The following is an 18521-nucleotide window of genomic DNA, read 5'->3' as shown; positions in this document are numbered from 1 at the left end:
TTACCTCTACAGAGAGATGCTGATTATCTGTCTTTATTTAGTGCCAAGCATGAAACTGAGATTGTAGAGTATGTCACGTATGTATACACTAGCTGTAAGACCACCATTTGGTAAAGAAATGCGCGGAACTGGAAGAATTAATACAGAAACCCCTGCTGCTCAGCTTCACCACAAGTTTAAATTTGTTTGTTTTTTGTCAAAAAGCTTCAGCAGTAGCATTTAAGGCAGGCTATTTCTTTTTTTTTTTTTTCCTGAAGTGTGATATATTTACTATCATAGTTATTCCATTTAAGTGAAGCATGATAGTTCTGCTGCTGGAGTAATTTTAGGTATTCATCGGTATTCCTTCAGTAAATTTTGGGAACTGTTTGCTAATATAAAATTAATAAATTAAAACCTCTTATGTATTATTTCATTCATAAAAATCTGATTGTGGAAATTATAAGGACTGGTTTGCAGACAGTGTAGTTGGTGTTGGGGTTGTGGAGAACTTGTAGAGCAGTGTTTTGTGTTAGAGGCCTGGAAGGAAAAATACTGGAGTATGAAACAGCTATGTATTGCCTTAAAAGGTCTCTTGTATGTGTTTTTAATGATGTTGGGACTGAGCTGTCTTAGTTATAATGTCTTAAATTTTAGGTGGTAGCTTAGAGAATTCATGTATGTATTTGTTAGACCCGATTTCTCAGAATTTAAAAATAAAGATCTTGCAGAGAAGAGGTGGAATTGTCATTTCTGGCTATAAAAGAAGTAAAGGGGAGGTAAACTCAAACTCATGCTTTAGTGTTTTTCCTACATCGGTTGTTTCAGAGGTCCCCATTGGAAAAGGGTAAAGATCACTGCTTGTCACACGTGAACAAATGTATACATACATATATTCAAGAAGTTTGGAATTCCAGCCTAGTGTGATAACTCTGTTATTAGGTAGTAGATTCTGTACCTACGATATGGCTTGTTTTTCTAAGGGAAATAGAACTTTTGTTTGTTAGCAGCTCTATAAAATACAGCAGAGGAAGAGAAGCAGTTTTGTATTCTGAAATGTCTATTTCAGTCTCAGTGATGCAGTGCTCAAATAAACTATAGCACATCTAACGAGCAGTGGAGGACAGAGACACATGTACTAGGTACACCAGGGAAAGGGTTTCTGTACAAAGACTAATTAGCATGAAATATGAATACATTCATGAAGTAGTCTTGATCTATAATGCTTTTACAGAGAGTATTTTTTCTATGAATTTGACGCAAAAGAAATTCAGAAGTTGAACTGAAAAAAGAATCTGTGTTGAACTGAAAAGTGGGTTTTGTTTGTTTTTAAACAAATATAAATATGTATTCCTAGAATAAAACACATTCTGTATGAATAAGTAAAAAGATCAAGACGAAACAGAAAGCTTTCTCTAATGTCAAAACAAAAAAAAATCCTCAAAAGTTACTCTTCTTCAAGTATTTTTTTTCCATCTTTGTTTTTAGCAAGGGAATTTTAGTCAGGTACTGGAAAAATCTGTTTAATTTGGAGTTAGTTACTCAGAACATGATTAAATAGACCATTCCACGGATTTGACAGTCATTTTTTTGTTAAATGAACTGTTAAGATTATCTGTTGTGGAAATTTTTGTCAAGTATGGCTTATCTTTCTTGTGTATAACTTCATGTATGCACATAATACACTGATAATGAGTTGGAGGTCAATCACTTGTCAGTTCTTGGTCTGTGTTCTCTAATTTTGTGCATGGTGGTTTTTAAATAACGTCTTAAGCTTTCTGATGTGTTATTTGCAGCTGTAGCTATATTTTTGGGAAACTTTCTCAATACTGGTAAAGGAAGCTCCATATCTAGCTACTAGTAGAAGGCTGAGCATTGTAATGCAGGTTCTTCAGCTGAAGGAAAGCATAAATTTGTGACCCAAGGGAAGGTGGGAGAAAAAAAAAATGTGTCTAGAGGAAAGGATCGAAAACAGATCAGCTACTTAGCAGGGAAGTTTGTGCAGACTTAAATACACTCTGCACCTATATTTTAACATCCTGAAAGCTTCCAGCAGAGTTTCAGAAATAACAGTGCATTTGTTTAAATAAACAAAACCCCACTGTAAACAAAGCTGTAGTTATAAGCTAAATTTATAGTCTTACTTGTAAAATAATTATTTTAAGTCTGGATTAGAGATGTTTCCTCTATCTTTTGTCAGACCCATAGCTAGTTCATGCTACATCCTAAATATACTTTTGCACAAATTTCTCTGAGATGAAACACAATGTGGGTTTTTTTCTGTGCAAGGGTAGATTGAGAAAATGCTCCCCTTTCCATGCCTGTTGGTTTTATGTGCAAAGCTGATATTTTTTCCATTATTGCGGACAAAAAAAAAAAAAAAAAAAAAATTCCTCATCTGCTTTTGAGATTACAACTTTTATCTGATGGATAGTAGTTTCAACTGTAATGCTATTAGGAGATGCTTTGAACAGAATATCTGTCATTGCAAGACTTTCTGCCATATATACATAGAGTAAGGATAGATATGTTATCTAAATGAATAAAGGTTCTTTGGAGGAAGATATATTAAAAAGCTATCTAAAGGATTAAAAGTTAATCATGCTATTAAGTTTCTGATTTCATTGAGAAATTGAAAATACTAGGTACATAGACATTAACACAGATAAAAAACTGGTAATTTTGTTGAGTTGTTGAATTACTTGTTAAAGGATGTAAATGTGAAATTAGCATTTCGTATGTTCTGTAGATGTTGTGTCTTGTGCAGTTGTAAGAAGCTGAAACTTCTCTGAAACTTCATTCTTTCAGAAAAACATAATTTCTTTTTCTGTTCTGTAAGGTGGAACATAATTATTTTAGAATACTATCACAGAACACTTTCCCAATATGAAGAGGCAGATGAGTAAGAAACTTACTGTCTAAAGCCTTTCTAAAAGCAAAAAGTCCACATATGGTAAACTGGCTGATTTTTGTAAGTCAGCGTGGAATTATATCTAAGTTGCATATTCGGAAAGGCAGTAGATATGAAATAAGTTTTGAGGTTTTCCCTTTGACATTTTTTGTTCTTGCTGTTAAGACATTTGGATCATTGGCACTTAGATGCTGCCTTCTTAATGAATCATTTTTTGCCAGATTTTGCTTACATTGGTAGTATAACGGTAAGCAAAGCATAGGTTACATGTGCTAAATTGAGAATATACTGTGGATTCTGTATGTGTAGATACTTAAAGTGTGCTGAGGCAAATAGTGAAACCTGATGATGTTTATAAAGGTGAGAGACTGGTAGCTGTGTGTTTCTGGACTATTTTTAGTCTGCTACAATGTAAGCTGCTTAATTTAGTACTCTGATAGGTCTCCTAAGACTAATCCTGTAATGTGGAAGTAATTTATCTTTTACCTCTTGAAGACAGATAATCGTTGCACAGGTATTCAGTGAGCACCTGGGTGTTTTGAACACATTCTGACATACTTAGACCCTAAAAAAGCTTTTTCAAGGTAAATCTGTTAGAAGGTAGTAATAATGGATACAGCCATACGGGGTTACCTTAAAGCTGGTTGAGCCCTGTATTTTGTCTTCAGAAGGTGACTGAGAGCAGATGATTAGGAAAAAGAGTAAATACATGTTAATTAATATATATTAAATGTCTGTCTCTTTATATACGTAGACAGAATAAACTAAATAGTGATACTTCCCAGCCTTCAACACTTGACAGTTTTTTCTGAGCCAGAGGTCACATCTTCATGCATAGTGAGGTCTTCATTGTGTTTTGTCTTCAGCAAACTCAGATTCTTTAGCGTTCATAACCTGTGACATTGACATTCTCTGTATTTGAAACAAATGTGTAGTTTTCCAGTATTTCAACTACTGTTTGCTGGTCTGTCTTGTTTGTTGCCTTCTCTTTCTGTCATTGCAAGTCTCACAAGTACCTAATTTCTATTTACTTTCTCTGTGTTTTCAAAGACCGCAGAGGGGAAGACCAAAATACTATGTGATAAACAAAAGACAAACAGTAATGCATCATTGAATGATGGCCACTATCTAATAAGTATCAGTTGTCCTATCCCAGTTACTGGGAGGGGAACCTCATGGTTTTGGTTGTGTTAGTATGGAATCGTCAAATATCTCAGTTACTGTTTGTTTTTCAGAGAGTTACATCAGTATGCCAGAAATGTTTCACTGTTACAGTATGTTGAAACTCTATTGGGATGACCTTAGTTAGAATGATGATTAGTCACAGTGATTGTGATGTGGAAAGTTGCAATATGTCTTCCATGTGACAACGTATGGTGTGACAGTTCCTGTTCTCAACAAGTCACTGCCCTTTAATGTGTCTGGTTGCAACTTGTAAGTAATTCTAATTTGAAGTTTGCAATAGCCCGTATTGTTGTCACTGGCATGTAGTATTATTTTTGCCCGCATATGATCAGGTTGAAATGTATGCTTGTTATAGATTACATGCAACTAATTAGATTTCTTTGATACCACCCACCACAAGGCCACAATTTCAAACATTTGTTTATGGGAGACTGATTTCTCAACATGAGATAAATAAGGATAAAAGTTGCTATTTGTATTTATTAGCTATCAAAGCTGTGATTAGCAGTCAACTTCACAGTGCAGTGCTTACTGGCTATAGAAATAAATGAAGTCTATTAAGTCAGATAATTTCCCAATTATTTTTAATATGATCTTTTCCCCCTGTAAAGTTATGCTTTGGACCTGATGAGTATGAAAGCATTCCTTTGAGTTCTGCTGGCTAAATAATACAATAAAGCTGATGACCAATATTTTTTTTCTAATTCTGAGTTAATAGGTGGATAGAATTTTCTTTAATAAACATTACATTACATTTCTTAAGTACTGAGTCAGTGGACATGTAACTGTCTATTTCACTCTGTAGGTCAGTGTATAACCAGGTTTAACACTTGACACTTAAAAAGCTACAGTGTATCTTGAAATGGTAAACAAATTGAGGCGTTTGGGATTGAGAGATGTACAAGTGAAACAATGTTTCATGCATGTTTGTTTAAAACCTTGATGGTAGAGAAACACTTCAAAAAGGGGGAGGGTCCTGGAATGTGCATTTGGAGATGTTTATTTTACATAATGTGTAAATATTTAGGCAGGTGCTTTTGATGTCAATTATCACAGTGAAAGAAGAAAATAAATAAATTTAGCACATCAGTTTTACCAAAATTTTAGTTTGTTGCATTAAATGCCAGTATCTACTTGACTGTATAAAGGGATTTTTGGATCTTGGGATCTTTTTTTAGCTTTATTATTGCTAAAATTCCTTTGGAAAATGTCATTCCCCTAAGTGTCTCTGTTGCGAAACATGTGCTTTTTACAAGTCTAATTAAAAGGAACAAGAGCTGAACTATTCATTTAAAAGATTTTTATTTACTAGACTTTTCATAGTAATAACAGAAAATGAGTTTATTAGAATCTTGATAAAATGGGATAGCAATTTTTGGTGTTCTGTTTTACTTGGAGTTTTTTTTTTTATCTGGATGTTGGTACTTCCACTTTTGGAAGTTGTGTCGATATGAGGCGTGTCAGAATCTGGAAGATAATTATAGCTATCCTATCTCGTAGTTCTGTGGTGATGATGGCCTGATATCAGAGCAAAAAATATAACTGGGACATTTGACTGTCTAAATTGGAAATACTATTATAAGCAGCATTTTTTTTTTTTACAGGCAAATGTCTTCTCTGACCCACATAAAAACTTCCTATATAACTTCTAAAATGAATTGACTGATCTCTTCAGTCCTTATCCAAGCACTAATATATAAGCAACAAAGACACCTAATGTTGCAGTGCCAGGAAAGCCCACCTAGGATAAGCATCTCTTTGGAGCAAAACCCAGTGTGTTTGCGTTAAGCGTTGCAGATGTTGAAGCAATAGCAATGGCAAAAGGAGAAACAGGGTGCACAATCCTGAGGTTTTCTTCCATATATTCATGGAGAGAATGTGAGAGAAGAGTTTGTGGAAAAGGCTAGTAGCTTTTATTCCAGCTTCTTACGGCACATCTTACAACACAGTTAAGTAGGCCTATTGAGGATATTATTTGTATAATCGTTGTTTGCCTGCTGTTGTTTGTTTTTCTAATGTTCAGAAGGAACACTTGCATGGATTTCTGTGACCATCCGTACGTGGTGAATTATTATTTTCTTACCATCTTTCAGCAAAAGTAACTTTTCTTTGTATGATCTTTAGCAGGCTAGATAGGGGGCAAAATCAGTTGTGGGGGAGGGAGGGGGGCTGGATGGATTTTTTTGTTTATTTGGTTTTTATTTATGGCCCAGACATCTACTTGAAATCAAAGCTGTTCGTGGAAAGCTGAAAGCAACTGCAACAGGGAGTGGTTAATTAAGTATGCTTTAACTCTGCAACTTCATTGCACAAGTTCTTGATGCAGGTTTTCAAATTGTACTTGAAAATTAGGCTAATTAAAAACATTTCAGGGCAGTTTTTATGGAACAAGAACTATTTCATATAGGCATTAAATGTGGTGTATTTTAATTGTATTTTAAAAACAAATAATAGGAATATAGATCCCCTGCTATTTTTTTCAAAACTAATTTGTAAAACTAAGTTGAGATATTTATTTTTTTTTCTTCCACAGAGCATAATCTGTTGGGTTGATGTCACTTCCTTCAGCTTGATTACATTAATTAGGCAAAAGACATACCAGATTGCAAGAGGTTCCATGTGTTTTTTTTTCTCCAGTCAGTTTTATTTTTTTTTATCTTGAGAGCTGAAACTAAGATCCACTTTCGAATCAATTACTTGCTTCCTTTGTAATACATTTTTCTTTCTTTCCTTTTTTTTTTTTTTTTTTAAATGCTGTACCAGGTATTTAGCTCTTCTGATTGCAGAAAGGACAAAGTGACAGCAGGAGTGCTTAATTAATTTTACTTCAGGAACTGATGACTGAGTGATTTTAGGTGAACTGAAAAATGCCAGGTGGCATTGGGAATAAACATGAGATCACACAGCTGCGGACTTAATTGACAAGAGGGTGTGGTTAGCATCTGTTGCTGCTCTTGCATTTATCTCTAGATATTTGGGCAAATGGTTTGCTATTTGTCAAGGTTTAAGACCACATGACAGTGTGGAGGCTGTAAATGAATTTGGATACCAAATGATTTTGATCTTGGTTTATGCATTTCACAAATTGCATGACATGCATGTTCTGCAGGAGAGATGATGTGGTCCAGGAGAGAAAATGTACCTTTAGTTGTGTGAACTGTGGCATCTCCCAGTCTCCTGTCTGGGATCCTGTACTGGGCTTGCATGGCAAGGTTTTGGTAGCTGGGGGAGCTATAGGGGTGGCTTCTGTGAGAAGCTGCCAGATGCAGCCTGTGGCAGCCGGATCCGAGATGGACCCACCGCTGGCCAAGGCTGAGCCTTCTGTTGTGTTTTCTCTGCCCTGCGCAGCTGAAGGCAGCGACGGAGCAGCTTTGGGGGGAACCTGGCACCCAGCTGTGGTCAGCCCATCACAGATCCATTAGATATTCTATAGTTTAATTTGCTGTAGGACTGGATAGAAAATACCTCCTTGGTCACTAGTACATTTAGCTTGCACTGTTTTTTTCTGATGTTGCCATTGTCAGGGCTCTGCTCATTCAGGGTGATTTTGGACACATTTGCACTTCTTGATGACTAGCGGGTAATTTGTGCAGTTTGGCTGTCTTAATCCCTCAGGGCGCAACACTTGCCAGAGTTCATTCTGCTGTCTGGAACTACAGGCTGCATCATTTCTGGGGTGCATCGGGAGGAGGGTGGCCAGCAGGTCGAGGGAGGTGACCCTGCCCTCTGCTCTGCCCTGGTGAGGCACATCTGGGGTGCTGGGTCCAGTGCTGGGCTCCCCAGTTCAAAAGAGACAGGGAGCTGCTGGGAGGGGCCAGCACGGGGCTATGAAGATGATGTGGGGACTGGAGCATCTCCCTGGTGAGGGAGGGCTGGGAGAGCTGGGCCTGTCCAGCCTGGAGAGGAGGCGGCTGAGGGGGGATCCCATCGTGTCTGCAAGTATCTTAAGGGCCAGTGCCAGGAGGACGGGGCCAGGCTCCTGTCAGTGGTGCCCAGCGACAGGACAAGGGGCAAAGGGCACAAACTGCAGCACAAGAAGTTCCTTCTGAAGATGAGGAAGAACTTCTTTACCTTGAGGGTGGCAGAGCCCTGGGACAGGCTGCCCAGAGAGGCTGTGCAGTCTCCTTCTCTGGGGACATTCACACCCGCCTGGACGTGACTCTGTGCAGCCTGCCCCAGGTGACCCTGCTTTAGCAGGGGCTGGACTAGGTGATCTCCAGGGATCCCTCCCAACCCCAACCATTCTGTCATTCTGTGATTTCATTTTTCTACCAAATTTTGTCAATGGGGTTTATTTTGAACTACTCAGTGTAATTAATAGTTTAAGCTGTTCAAGCATAGTGTTGTATGTATAGTTCACATCCCTTGCAACTATATGTACACTTAACTTTTTTTTCCCTGTACTCCTGTAATAGGAATAGATGTCCTTTCAGGTAAAGGGAATAGTAAAGCAATTACTACTTTTTGTAAATTTACTTTTGCTGCCAAATACTAGTAAATACAATTGGTAAGCCACATGCCAGATGGGAATAAGATGAAATTACTCGTTCTTTTTTCCATGACAATATAAGGGTGTTTGTGCACTGTGGGTAGACTTGATAGAAATTGGAGATTAAAGCTCAGGTTTCGGTAGGCTAACATTCACCTGAATCTCTGCTTTCTCCCCACTGGAATTCTAAATACTCCTTTTTATCTCACATTAATTTTCATTCTCACCATATTCATGACTGACAGGTTTTAGTGTTAGCTCTTTATTAAAGTTAGCTGCTCTTTATTTAAAAAAAGGAAAGGAGGAATTTAATACAAACTGGATATTTTAGCTTGAAGTAAAGTGATTTAACAGCTCAAATACATACTATATAATTTTGTGGTATTTCTAAAAATTTTTCATGATGGCTTTTAATGCCATTCAGTAGCTAAACTAATGAACAGGTGTAGAACGGTACTTTTTGAGAGGCATGTCTGTTTACTTTTTTTGCTACAGAGGTACAAAAGTACTGATGGTAGAATTTTGTTCTTAATTATGTCTCTGAAGTATTTCACCATGTTTGTGTATGTTCTTTACCATAATTATTACTAGTGTTGTTTAATGTATCATTAAACTTACATAACATTTTCTTTAGTGTTGTCAGTCTTTCTTTAGACCCTAAATGGGTTTCAAGAGGTGCACTTTCAGTGGGATTAAATTTCCCAGCTGAAGGTAACACTGAAGGTACACACTTGAGCTGCACATGCGTCTCATAATGTTAGATGAACAGAAAACAATCCCTTGCAGCATGTTGCATCAGCTTTTTTCTTCCAACCCAGATAAACAAATTTCTTGTTACTAGCAAAATAGAACTCTAAATTAAAAGGGGCAAAAAAAAAGAGAAGAGAAAAAGAAAAAATAGCTTACATCATGTTGGTGTTGTGATCTGTAGTTTGTGGTCTTCAAAAAGACATCTGTGTATGCTAAAACCCTTTTCCCCTTTTGCTTTATCATACTGTGTCTCCTCTTTCTCTCTCCTGTTTGCTTGAGGTAAATTGTGAAGAAACATAAACCCAACCAGAATGTTCTATACATGTAACCAGTGTGAGATAATTATGCATTAGTGGCTATATTGTCATTTCAATTAATGTTAATTGTGTTTTTTTAAAAAAATGTTCGCTGCTTACTTCTTCCCCACTGAATTGGGACGTTTTTAAACAACCAAGAGTATGATTTTCTTCATTTCTTTAAAACAGTGAAGAAACATGTATGTGTGCCTGAGTGTTTATGTGTATGTATATACGTATTCCAGACAATCCCTTTTTACACAAATGTATGTAGATTAGTATTTGGACATAGCTTTCTAGAAGAAAAAATATGTAAGGTGGAGGTTTAAAAATGGTTTGCATGAACACAGTAGATGTGCTTCACCATGGGTGTGATAATAGGCAATGCTAATCTGAAGTGCAAGGGGACAACCTGGCAGGTCCTTTTGGGTCTGAACTCTGCTGGTACAGCTTTCATGTGGTGACAAAATACTTGGGCTTCTTACTGAGAACGTGCGAAGGAGTTACTTATCACTTTGGTGAAGGGTGACTTGCTAGAGCACCTGGGCAGGATTCTGCCATTGTTCCAGGGCTGTTTATGCAGTGGAGGACTGACATAAACTTAATTAGTGAGTATGTTCTGGCAAGTAAAACGGGTGAGCCGTGATTTTGGAAGGCTGAATTTGGACTCAGCTATTTAAAGTGGGGAAAACTCTGATTATGTGTTCTGAAAGGAGAGAGGCAAACTTAAGCAGGGTACTTGAGGTGGATGGCTAACTCATGGAGTTGGGTAGGAGGTGGACCCTGTGGAATAAAGCTTCAGACTTGGAGAGCTGACCTGTTTGTTTTAGTGTTGTATTGTTTAACCAGCTGTGGTGGTCAGAACATGAGGAATTTTCTCTTCTGATACGCCTTTTTTCCTAAAATATGGCCATCTTTGTTACAGAAACCTGAGTATGACCGTCACTAGTTCTAGGTACTGTCTGTAAAACTTGCCAGTTTGCAAAAAAGCTCGTTTTCAATGAAGATGTAAGCCAGTGCCATTATCAAAGTGCTCTAATGAATAATCAGAGTATTAAACTCCAAGATCTGTATGAAGTAATACAGACTCTTTAGCTTCCAGATTGATTTTTCATCTTGCTTTTTTTGAGCTACCCTATGTTGACTGCTATGAAATCCATTTTTTTTCATTTCTCCTTCTGGTTCTGTGGCATCAAACAAAAAATGTGTGTCTCATCTTCAAACAGGCACTTATGAAGGGAGTACCTGAAAAGGACAAGGAGGTTGGTCAGCAGTAGCATATTGATTCTGAAATGTTTTAAGTAGCTTTTTGTTGATTTAATTATTTTCTTAAATTCTCTAATCCATGGTCCCTGTCACTGTTGAGTCATTGTGAAGATGGACTAAGTGATCAGAGCGAGAGCACCGCTAACAGAGGAGGGGGAAGAGCACGCCTTTTGATAGCTCACTGATGCTTAATGTAATCTCAAGCATGAGTCAAACTGTTGGAGAATGCTGGTGATTTAATGTCTTTTCCTGCCTACAGGTCTTAGGTTGGTAAGATGGTGTTGATGCTGTGTTGTGTGCAGTCACATAAGCATCTGGTTCTAGTACTTCTCCATGTTTTCTGTGAAGTGGCGTAAAGCTAACTTAAGTCTTTGAAGTCTTTTAAGTTAGTGAAATACATGTTTTAAGTTGGGTTCATGTAATAACTTTGTCCTTTAACTCCTGCTCACAAAGGTTTCTCTCTCACTTGCTGTGTCTGATCAGGTGTACCTGAATTACCGATGCAGGACAAGTGTTACCTTTGTGAGGGTGACATCTGGTAAAAAACCCTTTTCTGATTCTCCTGTGTTCTTTTAGTATTTAATATTTTTGTTACCTCTGCAGTTTTGCAAGCCACGGGACTGAAAGGATTGCACACAGAAATGTGTGTGTATTCTCTTAGCTGGCTACAGGACAGGTTTGTCCTCGGTGTGCAACCGTCATGATAACTGGTACCTGGGGTAGATTATGAGGGTGTGTGTGGTGTTCAGCACTTCAGACACCCATTCATAAATGGAAATACGGAGGGTTTAATTCTTAAACAGTTAAAGTTTGGGATACGTCAGTCATCTTCTTGAATCATTTCTCTCACTTGTCTCAAAAGACACAAATCTAGGCTTTTGAGTAGTTTCTGTTCATATAACAGAAATCTTAATGTTTATTGTCATTTTGTGGGACAACTATTTTTTAACTCTTGGGTGTGGTTTTTGGGGGGTTTTTTTGTTGAGCTTCTGGTTTAATTTCCTTGTTTAATTGAGAACAGTTAGTGCTAAGGGTGCAATAATTTCATGGAGTGACACTTCAGGATTATAAATAGTAGTTTGTTAGTAGGTCGGTGTTGGTAGGAACTTTTACTATTATCTGTGTGTTATCAAGCTGATATGTAGCTCTGTCCTTTTACAAATATAAAGCAAACTGGTCATGAAGTAGTTAGGCGTGTAGAATAATGGTAGGGAAAGGGGAGCCCAAGTGTTGCTTTGTTGTTGAATTATCTTTTCTGTTTAGCTTATTCTGCTTTAGGCTTTTTAGAGGTAGCTGGGGATGAGGGAACTATCTTGTACTAGCTTAGTTAACACTGGTATGAGAATGCCCAAGGTAAACTAATTATTCAAGTGGTATAAACCTAGTAGAATTATTTTACGCCAGGTGTTTTCCTAGCCATAATGTGTATAAGGAGAAAAATAACTTTTCTTTGTTTGGGTTGTTGGTTTGTTTTAGTTTTGTTTGGGTTTTTTGTTTTGTTTTGTGTGTTTTTTTTTTTTTAAGAGGATGATACTGAGGTATTGTTCTGTACACTGAGAATTAACATAACCTTTTAGGAAATACCTGTAATTAAACCTATGCTGATTAGTACAGCAAAAAGCAATGCTCAGACAAGAAAGGCATTCTTAGTCTGCTTAAAACTTCCTCCTAATTTGTCTTTTAAGATTTTCAGTCACTTTTGAATGACTTTAATTAAACTTAATGAACATTTTAAGTTAAGCATGTTAACTTTCTACTCTTTCAGTGCCAAATATCATATTTAAAAGGACATAAATCCTTGTTAATGGGTTTACTTAAACAGGAAAATTCTGTGGAAATTAAGTATGTTAATTTATGCAAAAACTTGCATATATTTTAAATATTTCAATACCATGTTCCTTTCTATATAATATTTAGCATTGAATATAAGGCTGGTGATCCTTGATAATAAAAAAACCATTCAGTTTTAAATATATGATATTTTCGTATTTGTTTTCACTCTTTACCAGTGACAATATAAATAATTACTAAAAACCTACCTTTGTGTAACGTGATAAATCTCATCTGATTTGTCTTACTGGTTTTGGATGAAGTTCAAATAGTATTTGAGTTACTCATATTTCAACAGAGGGCACTCACGTGCTTTGAGGTAACACCAAATCACTGTATTTTAAAAAGTGCTTGGAATAAACTGGAGCTGACGGTAACAGGTTTTGTAGGTTAAAATGTATAAAATATAATTTGATAGTGCTTGGGAAAATTGGTCATTGATATGAATGTTTTCATTTCATGTTCCTCTTAATTTTATAAATTTGCTTGGTTTCTTTGGATATTTTACAGTACATTGATGCAGTTGGCTTGAATTGATTCTAATAGATGCATTATTATGGCTTTCTAGCTGAGTTGGTATTTGTCTGTTAAGATTGAACAGTTGTGTTAATGAGTCAGAATTTAATAAATACATTCTTTCCAGCTAAAAAGGCAGTAGAAGAATCAGAAGAAAAGAAAACAGTTCAGTCAAAGAAAAGGATTAAAGAACTAAGAATTTTGGATGGAAAAACTGCACAAAATTTATGTAAGTGGCATGAAATGCATTAGGTGAATATCTAATTGGCATGTACACACATGACTTCTTAAATGTTCTTTTTTTGCTTGCATGTGCGAAATTCTTTTTGTAAAAACTGGCTAATGTGAACACAAGTCTTAAGTTCAGGAGTGTTTTACATACATATGATTTGAAATCACTACAAATTGGCAAAACTAACATGGAAAAATGGTATACACTTAAATGTTAACGAACTATATTTTTTTGTAACAAAAAGTTTTTTCTTCCATTAATTGCTTTAGACTGGAAGTATAATTAAATTATAATCACTGGTTCAGGGAAGGCACAGTGTAGGTAGGTTTTGTGGATTGGGGTTTAGAGACCGTTCCTAATTATTCTTTCTGGATAGAGCATTGGAGAAATAGAGCTTGATGGGGGTTAGACTTCTAAAGACAAAAATAGGATAAGTTAGGTGGAAATACTACTACTATTAATTGGAAGGAAAAGAAACGCACTTTTTAATTTTTTTTAACTTCCTGCTTCTCTGATTATGGAGGGAAATCAATCATTAAGAGTAGCAGATTTTCTTATTTGAATTAGGAATACCATAAAATGTCACTACTCCAACTGTGCCTGTGGCAAATGAAGTGTGTAAGACAAAATCTGTGCATTGTTTATTACCACATGCATGAGCACATTTTCTTAAGCAGAAAATCAACTATGACATAAGTGATATAAAGCTTCAAGTTTTGAAAATATGGATGCAGGAAAATCAGCATTAGTAGTTAGGTTGAATATACAGCACTTGATTAAAAGCGCTAATACATCTGTGTTAGGGATACTTGGTAATTTATTGAATGGGGCGCTGTCGAGACATTATGAGATCAAACTGCTATGAGAATTCCATTTTGAAGGGTATACAATATGCATTGTCTCTTGTATAAGTTTAGTTACACTAAAAAGTGATAGAGTTAGGGGTTTGGGTTTCTTTCTTTTTTTTCTTTTTTTTTTTTCTTTTTTCTTGGAATATCATGTAAATATAATTTATCCAATTGTAAATGCAGTACAGCTATTAATACATGGCTATGAAAGCAAAAAATAATAGATGAATTCTTTCTAGTGGGTAAGTCATTCTTAGTAATGCAGATGTTGCCATTCATAAAAACAGGGCTTTATTGCTAGAGGTGAGTAAAACTGCTAGGGAGCAACTAAGGCTGATTAAAACAGGTAAAAATGTTGTCATACTTTCATTTCTTAGAAATGAAATTGATTATAAGTCAAACTGCAATTGTGTGCCTCATCTAGCATTTATTTTATATAAAAACATTAATTATGAATCATCTTTATTTGTATCAAGATATGATTTTTTTCATTTGCTTGAAGTTGATGCCTTATATAAATATTCTTGGTTTTGTTGATTCGATTTCTTTCTGAATTTCAGCAATATTTTTGGGTTCTTTTCGTTTGCCTTATGAAGAAATAAAGAATATAATTTTAGAGGTTGATGAAGAAAAGCTGAGTGAATCCTTGATTCAGGTATGTGAAAATATCTGTGGTTTTGTTCATAGCTTGTTTTCCACAGAAAAATTCTGTAAAGGTGTAAGATTTCAAGAGTATGAATCGTGTAGAGTTTCCAGGGTAATAGCTACAATTGTAACAAGTGTGTATTGTTTTATTTCACCTCTACTTTTGAATGTGGTCATGTATAGCAGTAAAAGTGTCTTTAAAAGACACTATTAACAAAATGACTTCTGAATCTCTGACTTTATGAAGTTTCCCTTTCAAAAGAAAAAACTCTGGTAATTCAAGCTTTTCAGTTTCAAAGACAAGCACTTACCAGGTTTAGGCTGGTGGGTAATGAAGTTGCATCAGGCTTTTTGTGGTGACAACTCTGCTTGTCACTAGTGGTAGATGAAACTACCTGAATGTTTCAGGATACTACTACAAAACCCAGAAACCCTTTGTAAATGAAACCTATTCTCAGGCTGGTTTGGTCTTATTTTGAGTCCAAAATCTCTCAGTTGGAGAGAGTGAAGTATGGATTACAGCTGCTTTACATCCCTCTCTTGATTTCCTCATAGTAGAAGAGCAAGTGTGTGTGCTGCCCCTCACAGTCTCTAGGGAGTGACACAGTGCAACAGAGAAACATGTAAACCTGAAATGGTTTACAGGTGTAGCACGCCAATGATACTGGTATCGAATTGGTTTATTTTAGTATCATACACCGGTTCAGATTTTAACTAATATACTAGGCCTCGGTTTATCCTTTTGTCCTTCCTTGTCTCCAGCTTGCACCCCTGTCCCATTCCCCACAAGCCTTTCTAAAAAATTTGGGTTTCCTTTCCTGGACCTGGAAAATGGTCGTTCCAGGGACACAAGGCTAAACTGAGTTGCCTGGTCTTTTCACAGTTAATTATGTAATTCGCAACTTCACATTTTAACAGGAACATGGTTTAATAAAGCTAGTGTGTTGCAAAAAGCACGGTGTAAATGGGATTAAATTTATCAAATTATAATTCCTTGTCCTTTGCAATTTCTCTTTTTTCACCAAGGCTCTCCTACATTTTTGGAGTTTTGTTTGAGACTCTAAAGGAAGGGCTGCTGTTTTATTATAGGTCTCAAACTATTGAGCTCAACAGCACTTACATACTGTTACATTTTCTTATCATGTCACATTCTGAGATTTATAGTACTTAAACTGTGTTCAGAAATACATATTTGGTATCTAGGATTCTCAGTCATACTCCATTTGGGAAATATTATGGCACAGTGTTTTTGGAAGTTGCCATTTGATGGGAAATCATTTCCAGTCTGACTTTATTTGATGTGTTTGACTATGATGTCCTGCTTCAGGCCATGTCAGCATGAAGTTGATTAGCATTTCTAGTGTATATTTAAATTGCTAATAATACTCTCTTTGACCACTGAGTATGTCTTCTCACAAAAAGCCTATGCACATGATATGTAGTATTTGGAAATAGGTTAGAAGTCCTACGTTTGTTTATTATCAGAGATATCAGATCATTTGATTGAAGATTAGTAAAATAATAAATCAACAGGGAGTAAAAAACCCTACCTTGAATGCCTCAAATGCATAATAGTTTCACACTGGTGTAGTTATCTGCAACAAATGTAGAGATACCATGAGACCTAGGTTAATAGAAGTAGAATGTAGTATGTTATGCTGAAATATAAGGTCATGATCTTACATGTCAACAGTAAAATGCTGAAAGCTGATGTAATGGCAGCTTCTCAGATGGTAATGATGGAGGAGAAGTAATAGTGAGCCTGTGGTCAACCGGACAAGTATAGCTACCACTGTGGTGTAGCTGCACGTGGAGCAGCTATTCCCTCACCCAATCCCAACCACCGGCCCCTGGCGTACTTGTTGGGGCAGGAGCCACCGATTGCCCACCCCATGGGATGAGAAACAGAGGAGGCTTTGAAGCTGCAGAAGGACTGATCAGTAGTAGCTTAAACATTGGTGTGTTATCAGCACTGTTTTAGTCACATGTCAAAACAGCACCACGTGGGCTGCTGTGAAGAAAATTAACTTCATCCTTTCCAGACCCAGTACACAATAAAAAAGGCAAATGTGATTGCAAGGTGTATCAGGTCAAGTATCTCCAGCAGAGAGAATAATTATTATGCTTTTGAATAATGCACTTCAAAGGCCTTATCTAGTATACTTGCTACGTTTCTCAAAAATGAATGTAAAATGGAGAAGCTGAACTTAAAAGCTACTTAAGATGATTGAAGGATGGTGAAACAGGCTACAGAAGGAAGCTAGAAAAGATTGGCTTGATTAGATTAGCAATATAAATAGCTGAGAGGGGATATGACTACATTATGACTATAGGGGGAGAAGAGTGATGTGCATAAGCATTGGGGAGGAAAATGAAGTTGCATGAGTAAAAGGCAGTGTTAATACCAGAATAAATGTATGTGAATTCATCATGACTGCAGCTATCTAGAAACACAGCTGCCTATAATATTAAAAAAAATAATAATGAAGCTTTAGGAATTGGTTTGTTTCTGAAGGGAACAGTGTGGCAGAGTTGCTCCTCGTAGCAGGGAGATTTCACTGGTAACGGGAGGAGATTCCTCCTATGTTTCTTAGGACTTTCCGACAAATGTATTGCGATGAATGGGCTGTATCATTTATTTCATGTTCAGTCCGTTCTGCTTTATATTTATTCTAATCTTCCGACTGAGTTATTAACCAATTTACTAGTTTAACAGTTCTCGATACTACTGGTTGGAAAAATTTTACAAAGCAAACCTTGCTTTCCTTCATGCTTAGCAAAACTTGTGCTTTCTAAAAATACACATGTAGGAACTGCTTTGTTCTAAGTATCAAAGTGGGGAAGGCTAAATGGGTATAGCGTAATTGAGCATAGAGAAAAGTGCTTTTTAAGTTATGCTTCTCAAGTCCTCATTTCTTGCTGCTTTTCAAACTTAGGTTATAATACTTCATGAAATTAATTGGATTAATCAGTTTGAGTACATGGTAGACTATATACTGTTGTAACTCTTCCTGAGGAAAACACTAGGAAAAAATATTCTCAGTTCCCAGTGTGTCTTTGAGAGAGGAAGTTTTTGTAAACACACAGTTGTCAAATACCACGTTTAGCAGAATTCAGGGCATTGTGACAGTGAATAGAGAGTGATAGTTTCAGCCTCTTAATGTCAGCCATAGATTTCTACTTCTTTTTATGTTTATGTAAACAATTTTTATTTATTTTTATTTAAATCCACATCATGAATACATTAATGAAACTTGTTTCCTAAAGTACTGACAAAGATTTGACTATGTGATCAGTGAATGCTTTAGCTTCATTAGCTTCATTTCCAATTATTCAGTACAATTAAAGAAAGTAAACATTTAAATATATGTATGTATATAGGGAACTATATATAGGGAATATATATATATATATATATATATAGGGAACTGCAGTGCTAGTAGAGTTGAAGTTTCCTTTGTAGGAGCTGAGGGTAAAATGAGTTGATATGTCAGCTCTCAACCATAAGGGGTTGTGGATGAGGAAAAAGAAATGATCAAGCATCTTAGCAGATTTCAGTCATGTAGTTAAAAAA

The 18521-nt window shown here is 36.3% G+C and overlaps 1 protein-coding gene across 1 annotated transcript in view; it reads left to right on the top strand.

Moving 5' to 3' along the window:
- DIAPH2 (diaphanous related formin 2) overlaps positions 1-18521 on the top strand; it is a 244079-nt gene that overhangs the window by 68287 nt on the left and 157271 nt on the right. Inside the window, exons 19-20 of the mRNA XM_055727131.1 lie at positions 13350-13451; positions 14863-14957. Coding sequence (XP_055583106.1) covers positions 13350-13451; positions 14863-14957 — 197 coding nt within the window. The remainder of the gene's footprint in view (positions 1-13349; positions 13452-14862; positions 14958-18521) is intronic.

This window comes from Falco cherrug, chromosome 15 (genome assembly GCF_023634085.1).
Source record: "Falco cherrug isolate bFalChe1 chromosome 15, bFalChe1.pri, whole genome shotgun sequence".
NCBI classification, from domain to species: domain Eukaryota; kingdom Metazoa; phylum Chordata; class Aves; order Falconiformes; family Falconidae; genus Falco; species Falco cherrug.
Note: the sequence above shows the minus strand (reverse complement) of the source record. Positions and strands in the feature narration are given on the sequence as shown.